This window comes from Sus scrofa, chromosome 15 (genome assembly GCF_000003025.6).
Source record: "Sus scrofa isolate TJ Tabasco breed Duroc chromosome 15, Sscrofa11.1, whole genome shotgun sequence".
In the NCBI taxonomy this organism is placed as follows: Eukaryota; Metazoa; Chordata; class Mammalia; order Artiodactyla; family Suidae; genus Sus; species Sus scrofa.
In genome coordinates this window covers 104,041,373-104,060,754 of record NC_010457.5, presented here as the reverse complement: position 1 = coordinate 104,060,754, position 19,382 = coordinate 104,041,373, and the positions used below count along the sequence as shown (strand labels likewise).

Genomic DNA, 19,382 nt, shown 5'->3' with positions numbered 1-19,382 from the left:
TATCACGTGGTGTCTGAGATGACTGGGGTGTTACATCCATCTATATGCGTGTAAGGTACTGGCAGGGCCATTATGAGGCATTCTTTGTTCCGATAGGATACTTGTCCCCAGAGAAACTGTATTGTATGGAGCTCTGTGCCACAACCTCTAGTCTCTAGAGTTCTCTTAAAAGTACTACATGTACATTTGATCACAAAGTGGGCCTGAATTAAAAAAAACCAGCCAGGTATCAAATGCAGCATATTTTAATTTGTTTCAAATAAAGCAATATATGTATATATATATTTTTCAGAAAAACACCAGATGTTAAATTCTACAAAAGCGCACGTGTCTTCAGCAGATCATGTTTGTCTGATCAATAAGAATTTTGTTTTCCACATTAACTCTCTAAAGACGATCAATGGATTGACGTCACTGCTACAACATAGGTTGCTACTGAGCCTCTGATCTGTAGCCACAACCTCCATTTTCCTAACAAATGAGTAAATACTGCCTGGCTAAAATGCTGCAATGTCCTGATGAGAAAAAGCGCCAACAGATCAAGCAAAGCCATGGAAGATATGAAGCAAGCTAGAGCTGATTATTAGAATTAGTAAAAATGATTAAGACAGGATGCCACAGCCGTACAGGGTTTGTAGATTCAGACTGACTCTCTTTTGGCAGCGAACTGGGTCAGCACCTCGGGCGGGGATCCAAAACTGAGTGAAAACTGCTTTTCTTTCTTTCCTTTTTTTTCTCTCCGAGCTCAGGCCACCAATGTCACAGCTGGGACAGAGAGGACGGCAGCCTCCGTGGAAACTTCTATTCTCGTGGGGCAGAGATTGCACTGTGAAACCCTGGAGACGTTTCCCCGGAAAGGCCTGGCTTCCGAGTTGTCTGCAGCGTGCTGCCTTCGCCGGGGCTTTTCCGGATGGGCCGGGGCCTCGGGGGTCTTTGTCCCCAAAGAGGCTTCTTGGTTTTTGGCGCCGCCCTTGTTTTTGGGACGGAAGCCGTTGTGTGGCTGTCTTCTGTGTTCGTGGCGGTTGTTGCCTTTCCCCATCGGGTCGTTGTCGTTACCACTGCCCTGTGGCTTGGCAGATCCGTTCAGCCTGTTGTTGTGATACTGCGGATTAAATCTTCGTCGTTGACTAGCAGATCCATTCTACCAAAAAAAAAAAAAAAAAAAAAAGTAGGCATTAGATGCCAACAAACCCCAGAAGACATCAGGGAAACGAAATCTCTAAGCCCCAGGTAAGCTTTTTTATACCCCAGCAGAATGTGACGACATGCAAATGAGGTCAAGCTGATAAAAATCCTCTAACTTGAAACAGCAATAGACTGTCTTGTAAATGGAATGCCAAGAAAATCACTGATGTTGAAAGAGAGGCTATGGGAGTATAAGGTAGAAAATTCAAGAACCAGGCCAAATAAAACCCAGAAAGTATGCTTGAAATAAAACAGAATGAAATGTAACACAGAGGTAGGGAAATGATGATTCTCTAAGCATTCCTGGGACATTCTGTATAGCTATGAATACGAATTCTCATGACATATATACATATATGTAAAATTCTGTTAGTAATTTTTCATCTCTAATGCAGCTTTTCTATTTGAAATAAAATACAAACACCACATTTCAGAAATACTATCTTGGATAAATACAGGGATGATGAGGTGTCCCTGGTAGATCTTGCAGCAGTAACGTGTATTTTCTTTTTTCTTTTTTTTTTTTTTGTCTTCTTAGGGCTGCAGCTGAAGCATATGGAGGTTCCCAGGCTAGGGGTCCAGTTGGAGCTGTAGCTGCCGGCTTACGCCCCAGCCACAGCAACACCAGATCTGGCCTATGCCATAGCCACAGCAACGAGGGATCTGAGCCAAGTCTGTGACCTACACCACAGCTCATGGCAACGCCGGATCCTTAACCCACTGAACAAGGCCAAGGATTGAACCCACGTCCTTATGGATACTAGTCAGGTTCGTTAACCACTGAGCCACAAGGGGAACTCCTCACACCTCTATTCCTAAACTTTTTGTGTTTCTCCACCAACGAATTTTGAAGCATCAGACTGAAAAACCCACACCCTCAACAAATCAGCGACCAAGAAAATAAATGGATGAGTAAAAAGGAAGCAGTGGGGTAGCCTGTGTGTCCTTGAACGAGAGAAAGGTTTCTGAATTCCTTGAGGTCAAGGATAGCAAGTTATTTGGTGCTTAAGCGTGCTGGGCACCAGGCAAGAGGCCTCACCCTACGTCCCTGCATTTATCATCGCAGTCACCTTTTAAGAGAGCTATTATGTGCTTCATTTTATAGATGAGGACAAGGGCTTTAAGGGACTTGCCCAAAATCTTCGGTTAGAAAATGGTTCCCACTTCACGTATTCCCTCCTGACAAGATTCATAAGTCATGTGGGACATGAACACAGACCTTTTCTTGAAAATCAAATTTCTATTGCGAAAATACGTGATTTTATGCGTTACAGATACATAAAGTGCTTCATTTGTGCATTGTGACTGGATGGTGCCAGTGCAGGGCAGACCTGCCCCTGGTTCCTCAGGGCCCAGGCCCACGTACATGCCTCTGAATATTGTCTCTTCCTCTCTCTGGCTCGTCCTGCCCTGTGAGGAGCCTTACATACTGGAGTGCGAAAACTCCAGCCTGCACATCTGCGCTTCGGCCACACACCTGCATATACTCATTCTTTGGACCTAGGGGTATGCAGACTGGTAGTGTGGCCAGCCCTCCGGGTGGTGAATCCAGGGATGCAGTCTAAACAGACCCCGAGAGTAAGGGTGGGGCCATTTGGGAATAGAATTCCAGGATCTTGAGTACTTGGAGCCCTTCCAGAAGGGAGAGTGTAGATTCTAGGTAATCCCATCTTGGTCTCACTCCATAGGGAGGGCCGTGGGCCGTGGCTGGGCGAGGACCACGAGGCTTCACTCTAAAGCACAGGGCCCAGGACCCAGGCCCTTCTCAGGCTCAGATATACTTTTATTTTTATTTTTTTAATTTTAATTTTTGGCGTTCCTGTCGTGGCTCAGTAGTTAATGACTCCAACTAGGAACCATGAGATTGTGGGTTCGATCCCTGGCCTTGGGTTCGAAGGATCCGGCATTGCCATGAGCTGTGGTGTAGGTCGCAGACTTGGCTCGGATCTGGCGTTGCTATGGCTGTGGGTTGCGGGTGTGGGCCTAGAAAAGGCAAAAAAAAACAAAACAAAAAAATAAAAAATTAAAATTTTTGTTTTGTTAGGGCTGCACCCTGAGCATATGGAGGTTCCCAGGCTAGGGGTCCAACTGGAGCTGTAACCACCAGCTACAAAGCCACAGCAATGCTGGATCTGAGCCTCATCTGTGACCTACACCACAGCTCATGGCAATGCTGGATCCTTCACCCACTGAGTGAGGCCAGGGATCAAACCCACATCCTAATGGATGCTAGTTGGGTTCATTTCCGCTGAGTCGATGGGAACTCCTCAGATATATTTTTAAATTTAAATGAGCCATCGCCTGCAGTGCTTTGCTAAAAATGATAAAACAGGGAGCTGAAAAAGTTATCTACATGGATAGCATTTAATCTGGCCTCCCTTGTTTTTGAAGAAATTGTGACAGAAATTCAGACTAAATTTTGGACTTAATTTTAGTATGGGGTTTAATGAGCAAAGAACAAAAAGCTGTGAAGATGTATTTGGATGGCAAGTGAACTGGATTTTATGATGATCTTAAATCTATGGATGTATGAAATACTCCTTGTCAGAGTGCTATTTTAAAGTTCATGAAGCTATGTGGGGCCAGAGACATGCCTGCCCAAATCACTAATGAGAATTCTAAAAGACCAAGGCCACACAATCCAACAGGGCACTTGTTAGAAATCCAACACTTTGAAATGCTTAACAAAAAAAAAAAAAGTCTCTTTATTCAAGCTCTCTTCCTTAGAGCTCATGAAAAACGTCTTTTTACAGCATGTCCAACTTCTGAATCATCAAATCCCATTTCTTGTTCCTTCTCTATCGATAAGGGGGAAAGCACTTCTCAAGGATTTAGTGGAGAAGTAGAAGGAGAGAAGCCTGTCCTTTGGACACTTCTATTTTTAGGGCCTGTAGTAGATAAGAATTAATAATGTCATCTTGAAATGGATTTTCTTTACTGAAAGCCCAAGAGAAGAAAGAGAAGTTTGAGCTACCTTTGGCCTCTTATAAATACACAAAACATAAATGGGGATTAAAAAATCTTAAAGGAGTTCCCGTGGTGGCTCTGCAGAAACAAACCTGACTGGTATCCATGAGGATGCAGGTTCGATCCCTGGCCTCGCTCCATGGGTTAAGGATCCGGCATTGCCAAGAGCTGCAGTGTAGGTCCGACATGGCTTGGATCTGGCATTGCTGTGGCTGTGGTGTAGGCTGGTGGCTACAGCTCCCATTGGACCCCTAGCCTGGGAACCTCCACATGCAGCAGGTGCAACTCTAAAAAAGAAGAAAATTTGTTTAAAAGAAAATCTTAGAAAAAACCATGCTGGATTTCTTCCAGTAGTGTCAATGGCCAGATTCTGAATCTTGTCCCCATGTCTGTGTGAGTCCCTGCCACGTGTGGGCCAGTTATGGGGACCAGGGTTGTCCTCAAGACATGAGAAGAGCTGTCTAACTTGCTAATGCTGTCAAGTGTGAGAAGATCACTTCCTCCACAGGGGTAAGTGCTTATGACATGGGGCCTGGACGGACCAGGGGAGCTTGGTGAGGCCAGCCAGGCAGATGGAGGCTCTGGAGGTCAGGCTGCTGCTGGGGATGGGCGGAGCCTGGGTGTGACAAGCAGTGGCTGTTTTCCGCAAACATGTGGAGTGGTTTCTTTCCCAGGAAATGCACCAGGGTCTGGGAGGCAGTGCAAGGTGGCCTCCCTGGACAGTGTACCTGCTTATTAGCCGGTGCGGTCTGGTGAGAGCTGTCCGCAGTGCTGGGAAGGTTGCTCGCCATTTTGGGGTTTGCTGCTTTCCCCTCGGAGGGTTTGGTGTGACTGGATGATTTTCGGGTGAAGTTACTCTGTTTTCCAGAGGTGGTTGCGTGAGCGTTCAGCAGCGGCAGCAGGGAGCTGCAGGGAGTTCTTGAAGAATAGTTGTTCTTTGGATGTGTAACTGCAACAAGAAAGCGCTTGGTGTTAGGGGCTGTGCCATGAATACAGCAGCCTCAATAATCCACTAGGAGACAAAGAAATTTGGCAAGAGCTTCAAAAAAACATCAAGGAAAGGTTTTTTTTTTGTTTTTTTTTTTTTGTTTTCTTTCTGAAAGATGTTGAAAAGGCGTCTTGGTGCTTGGAGATGACCAAATATAGGGTTAGGGTTAGACTTAGGGTTAGGGTTAGGGTTAGGGTTAGACCAAATATATTCTTTGAGAATTACTAAACAGCATAGTCATTTAAGATGGGAGACATTTGTAGGGAATAAGACTTATCTGAGCAACTTTAATGTTATTCCTGAGGTTAGAACCATCAAGGGAAGAGGGATAACGAAATCCTGAAGTGCCCTTTCAGCCCTCTCTACAAATGCACTCTGCCTCTTGGGTTCCCCATTACCAAACCCTTTCTTGCCATTCTTGTCAGATCCCTAGACCAGTTGGTGTTGCAGCGCTGCCGAAAAACCTAGAGGTACACAGACACCTGGCACACCAGAGCCAGGGTATTCTGAGAGCACGGGAATGGGTGATGTTGGGTGTCAGGAATCTTGTTACCCAGGGTTGTGCATATCCATCAACCTCAGGGCCAGACCTGCCAGCCCCAAAGATGCCCCAAAGCATCTTGTGTAGTCCGTTAGAGGTACATTATCTGGCTTTTTATCAATTCCATTTTTGACAGCCCCACTGTAAATCTGCAACAATCCAATGCAAAAGTCAACATAGGCTAATCAGAGCCGCGGCGGGGCTCAGGCAGATCTGTTCAATGTTTATTATCACCCTTCCTGCTGGTTTTGAAAGGGGTGGTTTCTGATAGGATGGTTTCCATGTGATTATGCTGCATTAAGGCTGGAGGGAATCAATTCAAGGATATAGTCATGATTTCCCTCACACAGTTCACCAGAACTGGACTGCCAGGCTGGACAGCAAGACCTCTGAATCTTGAAAAAAATTGTCACCAGTTTTTAAAAGCAATTTTCTCTGCTACCTGTGTTGGATCAGACTTAATCCTGGCATTCTTCCCGAGGATTTGGAGTGTGAGAAGGGATCATGGAACATTAGACATGGAAAGGACAGGGATGTATTTCTAGTCCCTTCATTTTACAGGTAAGGTGGGATGGCACACTGGGGGCTGTCCAAACATGACCAGGGGATTTGAGTGGCTCTTGGGCTAACTAGATTCACTTTCCTGGCTGGGGAGGGCCAGGGGGGAACACATTGCTATTTCTGGTTCAGTAGCTGTCGGCTTTCAATGTGCTCTCAACAAAGCTGAGAAGGAAAGGGCCTTTCGAAGAACAATTGTCTCCAACATGGGAGGCTCCAAATTCCAATGTGGACACTTGGGACCTGGGGAGGGATGGTTCCTCCCGCTAGATGGCACTGGAAGTGCTCTGGAGGAGAGCAGGTGACGCTGGATGGCCCTCCCCGCCTCAGGCGGTGACAGAGGCTCTTGGCATCACCCATTATCAGGCTGAAGTGGAAACGGTGGGGGGGGGGCAGTTAAATCTCCTCCAACCAGATAGTCTGGTTTTTTAGAAGATGGGGGCAAAATCTAGGGATGGATCATGGCCAATGAGATTCTTTCATAAGGAAGGGAGTATATAGAAAAAAAGAAAATAATTTAAAAGAGATGCAGCCCCAGATTCAGATCATTGCCTAAGATATGTGAACAAAGATGCTCGCAGCAGTGTTGTTTTAACAGTGAAAAACTGGAAGCAACCCGAATGTCAACAATCAAGGGGCTGATTATGTCAGTTGTACTTAAATAAATTATGGGTTAAATATACTGGCATGGGAACGTGTCAGCCGCGTATCGCGAAAGGATAAAAGCAAATTCTCTTACTATGTATGTCATGGAATATATAGTACATGATAGGATGTAGGATAATTACATACACTATATAATTTGCACAGTTGGTTATAGAGGCATATAAAGTGTGAGGGTTCCACAAAAGTAATGTCACCTTCTATTTAATATAGTTCTGTAATTTTTAGATCAAGCTTATATTTTTTTTCTACTCAGAAGAAAAAAGCAATTCTCACTTTGCAAACCAGTGCATCCAAATCTCAGTCTTTCAGCTTGCTATGAGGCTATGGATATTCCATGTCCTTCACCAGTCCTTCTTTCCTCCTTGAGGCTGTCCTTGAAGCCACTTTAGTGCTCATTCCCACCTCCCCTGGCGGGTGGGCTGGAGTAGGGGGGAAAGGATCAGCCAATCGTGCTGCATGTTAACTGCTCTAATTAAAGGAGAGGCTCAGGCAGTGCTGGGCAATGTGTGTGTGTGTGTGTGCGCGCGCGCGCACACACACACACACACACACACACACGACAGCTGGACCCTTCACGACAATAGCCCATTGTTTCCAGACTTATTAGAGAGATTCGCTCTCCTGTAACCCATCTCTGTAGAACCAGGCTGTTTGAAATCAGAGAGGCGGTTGATCTGGCAGCACTTAAGAAAAGTTTGCAAAAGGTATCCACTAGTTGACCTGTTCTGTTCTGCGTAATAAATCCTGGGGATTTAGTGATGGGCAGTGGCATTTGAAGACTGGAAGTTCAGATCTTGACATTTCTCATGACTTGTGTCATGACCTTAGATCATTACATCTCTTTAGACCTCCCTTGAGCCCCCGGGGGAACTGCACACCTGACATTTCTGAAAGCAGCTCCAAACAGCACCAAGCTTACTCACACAGAATTATTTAGCAAGTATACAAAACTCACTTTCTCCGCAGAGCATGATTTGGGCCTTTAGCTGTTCAATGTCACAGGAGAACCGGGCAGCTTTCCCGAGCTCTTCATCATATTTACGCTCGCTGACAAAGTGCTGCAGGGAAGAGACAGGAGCCCCGTGATTACATACAGACAAGGCCGAGGCACACTGCAGACCCATCCACGTGGCTCTCCCGCCTCCACTCGTGGTGTGAATGCATCCCCAGGTGGGAAGCGTGCCAACTCCATCCCTGGGAGGCTCTGTTAAAGCCGGCTTGGTTTTGACCTGCCTTGAGAATGATCACCATTTTGCTCTGGGAATACATGTGGATCCTGGCTTTCCCTTGCCTGGGCTGAGACAAAGCTGTGACAAGGGCAAAAATATGCGTCTGGACTCATCGACTTAACCTTTTTGCACCCCATGCTCTCCTCCTAGCACTTCCTGTCCTGCTGCAAGTTTTTCGATTGCCTTCTGGTAGCCTTCCTAATCTGGCCAATGGCCTGCTAAGGTATCATCCCTCTTGAGAAAGCATGTTATCCTTCCTAGACGTCTGTCTCCATTTTAATTGGGAATCAGGAAGTCCAGGAAGGCTTACTAACTGGAAACCATTACCTTGAATGGTAGAATTTCAAGTGCTGTTAAAGGAAGTGGGAGAGAGATTACTTTTCAATTCGTTTAAAATTAAGATCTATATGTGGACGACAGAGTGAAGAAATACAGAAACCACGATGGCTTGGTCCCTCTGCGAGTTTACCAGGGAGTTAACCACATGTCAAGAGAGACATACCACTGTGCATACTAGAAGGTAGTAGGTGCTTTAAGAATATAAAAGAGGAAGGAATTCTTTCCTACTGAGGAGAATGGGGAAACAGTTGTGTAAGAGGAAGCCCTGAGCTGGAACATTAAAAGAAACATTGAAAACTATTTCCCCAACATGGGCCAAATTCTTAGCCGATAATCTCATTTTCATCTGATCACATTAGTATGAAGTCAGCACTATTATTAACTCTAATTTACAGAGGGGGAATTGAGGTTCTAAGAATCAGAGGGAATATGTAATTTATTCAAGGTTGTAAGAGCTGAGCAGTTGCACTCCAAAGCCTGGGCTGTTAACCATTTTACAATGAATGGGATTTGGAGAAGTAGAAATGAAACTGGGAAGATGAGTGGATTTCAATAGACCAGGAGCTGGCAACTTCGTATTCCTCACTTGATGTTTGAACAAGGGAGAGATGGATGCTGGAATATGTACGCTGCAGATTTTATTTTGAGGGGAACAGGAGACCATAATGGGGGGGGTACCAGATCCGCTCTAATAGCTTGGGATTTAAGGTAGGTGACCAGGCTGGAGGGAGATAATGGAAGCAGAAAGACTAGTCAGGAGGAAAATTTCCATTGGCTGGTTGGAGGCAGCCAAGACCAGGAGAGCAAGTGAGAAGGGAAAGGCCTCTGGAACATCTCAGGACCTTCAGAGGAAGTTCATCCCCATGGGGCTCCCTTTCAAGCCAAACCAGGGCGGAGGGGACCAAAAAGTCACTTGCCACTTTCTCCTGCACTCAACCAGTTTTATGCTGGGGTGAGCAGACAATCCTACTTATAAAGCTAGCAGCAAATGTGACTGTGAAGTAGACTAGTTCCCCAGAAGTCAGCCAGAAGCTGGAATGCGTGTGCCTGTTTGTAGGTTTAGTACATTGGGGCAAAAGAGGATAAGGGAAAATTCGTAAATCATAACTTCCTATTTTGTTGTAGATCCTTATGTTTGCCTTTCTGGTAGCAATTTCTTTTTCTGGTAATTAACTGTACCCCAAGGCAGTTTCAAAGATCCAGAGCACTGGTGGGCCTGTCAATCAAGACATCTCTTGGCCAAAGGATGGATGTGACCCAAGTGGAGGCTGATCAGAATCTCTCTCCTTGGGAGTTGAATCAAATGGGGTGGCACAAGGGGTACCAGCAGATGACATCCAGAGGTCGCGCACTCTGACAGTGCTCCGAAGAGAGTCTGGCAATTACTGCTGCCTACATTACCCAGATGGCTGACCGGGTTTCTGCCCAAATATGGCCTGACTTCTTCAGAGCACACTCTGCTTTGGTGAGCTATGCTTGTATGCTTTCAAATTCTACTTGTTCTTGAGGTTAGCCAGGGTCAGTTCTGTTGTGTGCAACTGAAGAAATCCAATAAATACCTATTTGTGGGTGGTATTCTTAATAAAAGGGCAAGTAAGCTAGAAAAGGATATAGGCAAGAAGTCTCCACATATTATGCGTTCTTTAGAATCCATACTGTTAAACTAAGTTCCTACTTAGTGTGTATTCACATGTGTTTATGTGTGCACTCATGAATTACGTATGGTGAAAATAATATCCCCCATCAAAGCTATAATTTATGGTTGAATTCATTTTATTTGGGTCAGTTCCACTGACTAAGAAAATAGCTCGTACCTTCCTCGGTAATGATATATCCCTTCAACCCACAGTATATTTAAACACAGTGATTAGGTGGTTCTTTACCCTTATGCATTCTTTATTTCAACCCTGTAAAAGAGAGCAGGGTGTATGATGTTAGATCCTCAGAGAGAGGCACTCTGTGGATGCAGAACAAACATAATGGGGATCAGAACTCTGGCTCAAGGTCCAGGCTGCGATATTTTAGAACTGACCTTAATTTCTGCCCTGAGTTCGGCCAGCTGCATCTCTGCCATCTGACTGGCTAGATCAGTAAGTCTCTTTAGTTCTTCTGCTTTCTTTTGACGAGCCGTCAGGATTTCCACTGCCAAATAAGAAGGAATAATACATTAAGGCTGAAGATTTAACCATGTTAAATGACCTAATTTCTTGGAATCAGTTCTCCCTCCACAGACTGATCCCTTTGTTGGTCCAGGACTGTTTTCGGAGTTGGTCAAGGGGTGGGTTTGCCCTTGGCGCTCATTACCTACCACTCATTTCCTTATGTCTTTATCCACCAAGCCCCAAACCAAACCCAATCCTTTCTGATTCACTGTACACCCACAGTCTTCCTTCATTTTCCTCACTGGTATCTGATCTCAGTTTCTTAACCAAAACATAATTTGGTTTTTTGTTTGTTTGTTTGTTTCGTTTCTGGCCACGCCTGAGGCATGTGGACGTTCTCAGGCCAGAGATTGAACCTGCACCACAGCTGTGACCCAAGCTGCTGTAATGACAACGCCAGATCCCTAATCTGCTGAGCCACCAGGGAATTCCTTGCTTACTTAATCTGGACCTTTAGATTTGTGCATTATTGAGAATAACTATCTCTAAGAAAGGAAACGTTGAAATCCTATCTAAATGACATTGCAAAGACAGGGAGTCCACCAAGTGAAAACCACCCTTTGGTTTTAGGTGAAGAATATGTGCTGTGCTATTCAATTCTAACAGCATCAAACCCTCTGAACTTTACCATGTATTCATTTAGGGCAACCAGCTGTGTTACTGAAATATGACGTATACGTTTTACTTTATTAGCTTTTTTTGTGAGCTAAAAAATGCCTCTGCTTTTGCTACGCTGCAGATGTGTTTCCATTTTGCAACCAGAGAGAAGTTCCAGATCAGAGTGTCTTGTCTTTGTTATAGGTGTCCAAAACGGAAAAATTTCAAGGGTGAGTCAAATCCAGCTTGAGCTGGATTCATGTGCACTTTTTAGCATCTGCACATGCAGAGAAGACATGAGAGAGTTCTTGGCATCCGTATCACACACCTGTCAGGTGAACCAAAGGTTCAAGTAGAGGTAGGAGCCTTCATGTTAACTTGTGTGTGTGTGTGTTTCCCAAAAGATCATGGAGCTCAATGGCAATGAAACACGTTGGGTGAAATTTAAATAAGAAGTTGGATTTTATAATAGACAGACTTGTAATTTTCTCATGCCAGTCACGGGAATATGAATTGCTTTCATTTCTTTTGGACAAAGATTTTTGAGTTATAACAAAAGTCCATCTAACTGATATGATATGCACATTGAATTCACATTCCATTCTTGGCTGAGCAAGGGTCAGCTGCTTTATTAGACCAGATCCACAGCACACATCCCAGCCAAACACTGTGATTTCTGATTGTAAGAGTTCTTAATTTATAAATGTCCAAAATAGTCACTTTGAAAACCCTCAAAGAAGTCAAGAGTCAATCAAGAGTTAAGATTTCCTGCAAACGGAGTTCCCGTCTTGGCGCAGTGGTTAACGAATCCGACTAGGAACCATGAGGTTGCGGGTTCGGTCCCTGCCCTTGCTCAGTGGGTTAAGGATCCGGCGTTGCCGTGAGCTGTGGTGTAGGTTGCAGACGCGGCTCGGATCCCGCGTTGCTGTGGCTCTGGCATAGGCCGGTGGCTACAGCTCCGATTTAACCCCTAGCCTGGGAACCTCCATATGCCGCGGGAGCGGCCCAAGAAATAGCAACAACAACAACAACAAAAGACAAAAAGACAAAAGACAAAAAAAAAAGATTTCCTGCAAACTATAAACCATTCTACAGACAGACTGAGAAATATATTTTTTTGCTAAAACCATTGTTGATATCAATAAAATAACTAATCTATAGCTCATAAGGCCAAATCATATGCCGATCTGCTCTAATCATACTTTGACTCCCATTTACAATCCCATGTAGCTGGGCAAAGCCTGAGCTGTGTCTGGTAGCATTCTGGAATACAGAGGAGCTGGCGAAAAACCTATCCTGATGATGGGAGGAAAAGGAATTTCATCCGAACACAGACAGTATATTACTGAATGACTTCCTGGGTTACCCAGTCAGACCGGAAGTCAGAAAAAGGTGGCCCACTATTTTGTTTGGCCCACCCATTATTTTTACAAATTAACTGCCTACATTTGAAAATTAAGTGATTCCATTCGAAAGCTGGATTTCTGGCTGCTTTTAAAATACTGTTATTTCTGGCCACAGTTGGCCAGCATCCCACATGGCAACCAACCACTAGCTAGAGCTGAGAAGTCGCTGCCTTTTTTTAGATACAGCACGATGTTCAGTGTGCCCTGATCCACCACTCCCCTGCCCCCACCCCACCCTGCGTGGCTTGTTAATGTCACCTGCCTGCCCTCGGAAGGCATCTCCAATATTGGCAGACACTGCACATGTAGTTCTCAGTATCCAGGATACCTAGGACCTGGTACACAGTGGGTGCCCAATATGTTTGCTGAATGAAGGATTCCAATGAGTGAATCAATTCGTTACTTAAAAGGAATCTGCAAAGAAAGGCAGACGTTCCTTTTCTACAGGGGCCACTTAATATCTAGGACTCATACCTTTGATTGATTATTTAGTTCCCATTATAATTCAACATATGGATGGGACTAAAGACTGAGAAAATGATTATTGAGTAGGAAGATGAAACGAGATATGTCCCTCTTGCAAAGATGAATAAGAAATTCTGAAGGCCCAGCTTTGATGAGCAGATAGTAAAGGGGTCAGCAGACCCCGAGGGACGACATGGTTAAACAGAGCTGACTTTTCTTAACATCATTTGTGAGACTGGTGACAATTAGGGATAATTGTTCTTTTTGATTAAGTAGAACTTGGGCATTCACACCAAACAAGAGATTTTATAGAAACAGAAATAAATGGACTCTAAAATAGGAATGCAGGTGCAAGATCACCAATAAATTCTGAGTTTACACTCATGCAAATGTGCGTGGGAATGAATATTTTGCATCAGCAAGTGTTGGGATGAGTTTTACATATAGTCTCGTTAACATTTCAAAGACTTTCTTTATGAAAAAACCCTAAAACTTGAGATCTAAAGCCAATATTCTTTGGGGGAAGCCAACATTTTCACCTCAAAAACATCAATCACAGAAGCAAAAAGCAAAAATAAAACAGATCAGTTCCAAGATTCATTGGTCCTATAATTTAAGGTAGAATAATAAGTATGTTTTGAAAGCATAATCCTTTCAGAAATATGTAGAGGGCCAGAGTTCCGTACAGCTTTAGATTTTTCACTGCATTCAAGACTGAATTAGTATTATTTTTGTGGTTTTATAAACAGTATCTGATATGCTGAAATCCATTTGCTCAAAAGAATTTATAAATTCCTTCAAGTTTCTGGAACACATTGGAAGCTCATTCATATGACTTGAACCATGGCTTCTCAAATAAAACTCCTTAGCAGGGGGGCTGCTTGAAATCCTGGTGTGGTAGGCCAGGAAGTAGGGCAGAAGAAGCGCTTCAAGCACAAAGATTCCTTGAAATCCCTTTGATTCCTTAAAAATTCTTGTGAAAATTTTGCATTTTCCTTCAGAGTCGATCTTTGCTCCCGTTAATAGAAACTAATGTGTTTTGTTTTGTTTTGTTTTCCCATCTCTAGTAAATTTGACACTCCAAGAACTTGCCTGTCTAGGCCTCTGATTCCCTGGGTAGGCAAAGTTTGAGATCATAGCACTGCAGTATCCTTTGTTTCTTCATCTGTAAAATGTAATAATCATATACCCCTTGTAGGGTTATTATGGAACCAAATGAAATAGACTGTGTGCACTGTTTAGAAGAGTACACTAAAAATTCCTAACTACAAATACTATTAATAAAGTATTTTATTAATTTAATATTACTATATTATTAATATAGTCATAAAGTTTACAAAGAATATACTTTCCTCTTGTGGCAATTACATTCATGTTCATTAATCTTGGATCCCATAGCCTATAGATACTGCCTTAACTACGACAATACAATGAAGTACCCACAGTCTTCTCAGCTTTGTGTTAGGTGCTACGAGGGATAGAGGAACTTATGTTATAATTGGGGAACTATGGTCTATATCATGTGCAGGAGATGGAAAACATGGAAATACTCTTGGGACCATAGATAAGCAAGCTCAAAATGGTGGTCGTGAAGACAGGTCAGCCCTTTGTGAGAAGAAACTCAGTGGTTCCTTCTATGGGTGGAGAAGACACGGTTGACCTAGACGTGTCACCTGAGAGATGCTGCATTAACCCCTTTGACCTCTGTTTACTGAGGGTGCTGGACTAACTTCTCTACTGAGATGAGCTTTTCTCTTTGGGTACACACTGTGTCAGGTACCATGCTCCCGAATCTTCTCCTTTTATCTTTACGGTAACTATTTGAGACAGATCCTATTCTCATGCCCCCTTTCTGATAAGGAAACTCACTTTGAGAAATTCTGAAAATAGTTAAAGGTCACACAAGCCAGTAAAGGGGTGGAACTTGGATTTGAATTCAGTTCTGTTTGCCTCCAAGGTAAGCGACTGGCTTTTCCAGGGCTCTGGGCAGTTCTAAACCATGACCAGGATTCTTGAAGTGAGAGAAAGCCCTGTCAACCAATCCAGTCTGTTTAGCTAGTCTCAGAGCTCCACAACTGCAGGTCTCAGATTTAACTGTTTGCTGTTTGTCCTCCCAGAACTTAGCACAAAAGGAAGCACACAATAAATATTTCCTGATTGAATTAGTTTTTAAAATGGGGATGCACTCCAGAAATGCTCCAAGTTTCACAGGTCTTGGGCCTTAATATTTTTGTCCCAAGAAGGAAGAACGAGCGCTTGAAATCTGAGGTCCTTTGTTAACCTTGGAGAAAGTGATAGGCTAGTAATTTTCTATTCTGGTGCTAGAGAAACATTTGTGTCAGTGATGGCTGTTAGCATTTTTATCATTATATCATAAAACTGAAATGAGACAATAAGCTTTACCTGAGAAACTGGGACAATCCCAGGCCATGGGGCAATCTACTTTTGCTGAAGAAATCAACAAATTTCATAAGAAAATAATTTCACAATCGAAGGCATTGTGTAATTACCTAAATATTCCACAGCTTAGCCCTGGGTCACATTTAGTTTTATTTAATAAAAACTGCTATACTTCAGATTCTAAAATGTTTTTAGAAACACTGTTTAACAAAATAATAATAGCTATTTTTCATAAAAATGGCTATCGAATTATGTCCAAGGGCCAGGCAAGAAAAATACTGAAAGGATGAAAAATCTGGGAATTTAGCTGAAACCTGGTTGGGGGTGCAGATTGCCATTTACCCAATTTATGAGATAAAATTTGGGTAAGGATGAAGAATTTGAAATGCCCAGGAGATAAGGTTCATAAAACTAAATCCCAGCTGAAAAATATGGTCTCGGGGTCCTTATTAACATAGCAGATTGAATTTAGTAATAAAAGAGGGCTCAGCATGTCCATTTGTGTTGACTCGGACTGAGCAATCCTGCCTCAACTGACATCTCCAATCCATGAACCTCAGCCTATTTGAGATGGCAAATCCACCCTACTGGCTGTTGGGTAAACTTTACCACAGTGGAAAGGTTTAGAAATTGGTATAAAAATAGTAAAAGAAATCACACCCAGGGAACCAATATTTTGTGTTAAATTTAGAAGTTTTGCAGTGACCAAGATTGTCGGCAGTGTGTTCATTATTTAAATACAGAGCATTTTGTACACTAAGCAATCACACTTGTGATTTCAGTTTAAAACACCTAATTGATTTACTTCTGAGGTGTTAAGTTGGCAGGTGTCAGTGAATTTGACTAACAGAACCGGAGTGTTTTAAGAGAACTTCACTTCGTACACATCTCAGTTTGAATTATTAATCTTATATGAGTTGCTTAAGAGCTTGGAATACTTTTGCCTGTTAGGTTTGGGAGTTTGCCTTGTCAGGCATCTGAAGTGCTTGAAGGACATCAGATATATTACATTTATAAATGTAATTCAAAATGTTAAGGGGAATTAAGGTAGCTTCCAACTGGGACTCATTTTTTAGGGGGAATTAATAGGGTAAACTTGAAACTTGAGAAAAAACAAGTGAAATTGATTGTATGAGTAGTATAGCTAGATCTGTAAGTTGTGAAGGCTTAAAAACTGTGTTTTAAAATTTTATACTCAATTCAATGATATTTAAAACCCAATTAACTATAAGCAATTCTTTTAAAAAATTTCTCATATTGGAGTATAGTGGATTTACCATGTTGCGCTAGTTTCAGGTATACAGCAGAGGGATTCAGTTATACATACGTCTATTCTTCTTCATATATTTTCCCCTACAGGTTATTATAGAATATTGAGTAGCGTCCCCTGTGCTATACAGTAGGTCCTTGTTGATTATCTATTTTAAATATGGTAATGTATATAGATTAACAGGTAGTTCTTCATATGCATAAAAGCCCTCTTGGACTTTTTTAAAAATGATTTTTATTTTTTCCATTATAGATGGTTTACGGTGTTCTGTCAATTTTCTGTTGTACAGCAAAGTGACCCAGTCTCACATACATTCTTCTTCTCACATTCTCCTCCATCACGTTCCATCACCAGGCAGTAGATATAGTTCCTTGTGCTATCCAGCAGGATCTCATTGCTTCATCCACTCCAAATGTAATAGCTTGCATCTCTCTTGGACTTTAAATAAACTCCACTGACACCTCTTTTTTGCTGAGTGCCAGTGCTCTGCCTGGCACTCAGTGGGTGCTACTACTCTATCCTTTGGACACAGGAGGTCACTGAGGTTCCCAGTCGATAAGTGACTTGCCTAAGGCCACAGAGCTCATGAACCTGGAATTCAGTGTGAATTTTAGGACCCCACCCAGAATCCTTATCATGGTCAAGCTGAACTATGGATTACTTCCGATTGCGAGGCTCCTAATCAAACAACGATGTGTCTACTTACTGGCTTCTTCTTTAACTTTATCCATTTCTGCCATTAATGAAACTTCTTTGTCAATGATGCTGGGGGAAGAGAAAAACAAAGACAAAAGCGAAGAATGCTTAATCAAGGGCAAACTTTTAATAAGCACTGGAAGTAAAGGAAAAATTATTTTCATTAAATACAAGAGAATCATGAATATTTCTACGTGACAACGCCGGCCGCAGAGTCTGCCTTTCCAAAAGCGAGACAAGGATGCTCCCAGTATCACAGAGTGACATCTGTGGATTCAATCATTGTCAGCAAATCTAGAAAAAAAGGCCTTTTCAGACTTTCAGAATTGCGCTGCTTTGAATTTCAATTTGGGAGTACTTTTGCCCTATGGATTTCCAAAGTTCCAAAACAGTATAATCAAAGTATTTGAAAAGCTGGCACTCAGGTTATCAAGGCCTGTAATTCTCAAAAGTCTCTGTGCTTGTCTCCCAGATTCTGGCTGGGAGGGAGAGGGATGGGCCCACAGTCCTGGGGCCTACTTGGAGCAGTATGGGTCTGGGTTAATCCATCCACGTGCTTGGTAATGAGTCTTTGCCTTCTCATGCCCCCAAATAAACATTTCAAGGTTAAATTAATTTTTTTGGTCATATTTAATACATTTTTTGGTTAGTTCTTTGAAAAAGTATTACCGCATAAAGAACTGTCTGAAAGTTCACTTCTCTCGCATCCTGACCCTAGCTCTTTTTCCAGAAGTAACACATCATCAGAAATCCCTTCCATATCCTTTCACAGATTTTTATGTGCATATAGGCATAGATGTCAGGTTTTTACGATTTCCACTTCAACCATTTCAGTACAGATATCTCAGAGAAGGACTTTTGGCGAGCATAACCATAGTATTACTATTATACCTAAAAACATTAACAATAATTTATTGTTAAATATTAAATTTAACGTTATTAGAGATCCACTCAGTATTTAAAATTCCCTAACTGTCCTATACTTTTTTAAAAAGTTTGTTTGAACTAGAATCTAAATAAGGCCTGTTCATAACAATTGGTTGATTATCTCTTAAATCTGTCTTAATTGATACATTCCCTCCCATCTCTCTCTTTTTTTTCTCCCTTGCAATTCATTTGTTAAAGAAATTAGGCTGTATGTCCTATAGAGTTATCCAAGGTCTAAATTTAGCTGACTACACACATCCATGATATTATTTAACCAATTCTTTTCTTTTGTATAAAGTTATCAGGTATAGATTCAGATTTTTTTTAATTTAAAGAGAAATTATATCATATACTTCCATTAACAGACACATGGCAGGATACATTTATAAATACCCCTCTTGAAAAAAAAAATCAAACCTCAGTGTATTCAAATTTCTACATCTCACAATAAATGTATAGGAAATACAAAGAACATTTCTACTTTTTACGATCTTAGCAGCCATCGAGCCATGAGTGATCCTTGCCTAGATCAACACAGTCTGAAAAATTAGGATATTCAAATTCTCTCATTCTTTTTTCGTCTTTTTAGGGCTACACCTGTGGCATATGGAGGTTCCCAGGCTTGGGGTTGAATTGGAGCTGTAGCCATTGGTCTACACCACAGCCACAGCAATGCCAGATCCAAGCCGTGTCTGCGACCTACACCACAGCTCATGGCAACGCTGGATCCTCAACCCACTGATTGAGGCCAGGGATCGAACCGGTGTCCTCATGGATGCTAGTCAGTTTTGTTTCTGCTGAGCCTTGACAGGAACTCCCAGATTCTCTTATTCTTTCTTGATTTACTTACTAGAAAACTTCCATAAAGAGAATTTTCTCTTACCAACTGTTTGGTTGTCATGAAGTATAGTTTGTAGAGGGAAGGTAGGATAAATGCCGGTTCTCTCCTTTTATTTATCAGTTTTCAATACAATAGTTGGTTCCAG

The 19,382-nt window shown here is 42.4% G+C and overlaps 1 protein-coding gene across 10 annotated transcripts in view; it reads right to left on the bottom strand.

Annotated features, from left to right (window-relative positions):
- SPATS2L (spermatogenesis associated serine rich 2 like) overlaps nt 230–19,382 on the bottom strand; it is a 181,110-nt gene continuing 161,957 nt past the window's right edge. For 8 of the 10 annotated variants that reach the window (XM_021074583.1, XM_021074576.1, XM_021074582.1 and 5 more), the window contains 5 exons: nt 17,480–17,538; nt 10,506–10,615; nt 7,861–7,963; nt 4,881–5,101; nt 384–1,141 (listed from right to left, as the gene is read on the bottom strand). In XM_021074583.1, the coding sequence (XP_020930242.1) occupies nt 746–1,141; nt 4,881–5,101; nt 7,861–7,963; nt 10,506–10,615; nt 17,480–17,538 (889 nt within the window). In that variant the 3' untranslated portion in view covers nt 384–745. 10 annotated transcript variants of the gene reach the window in all.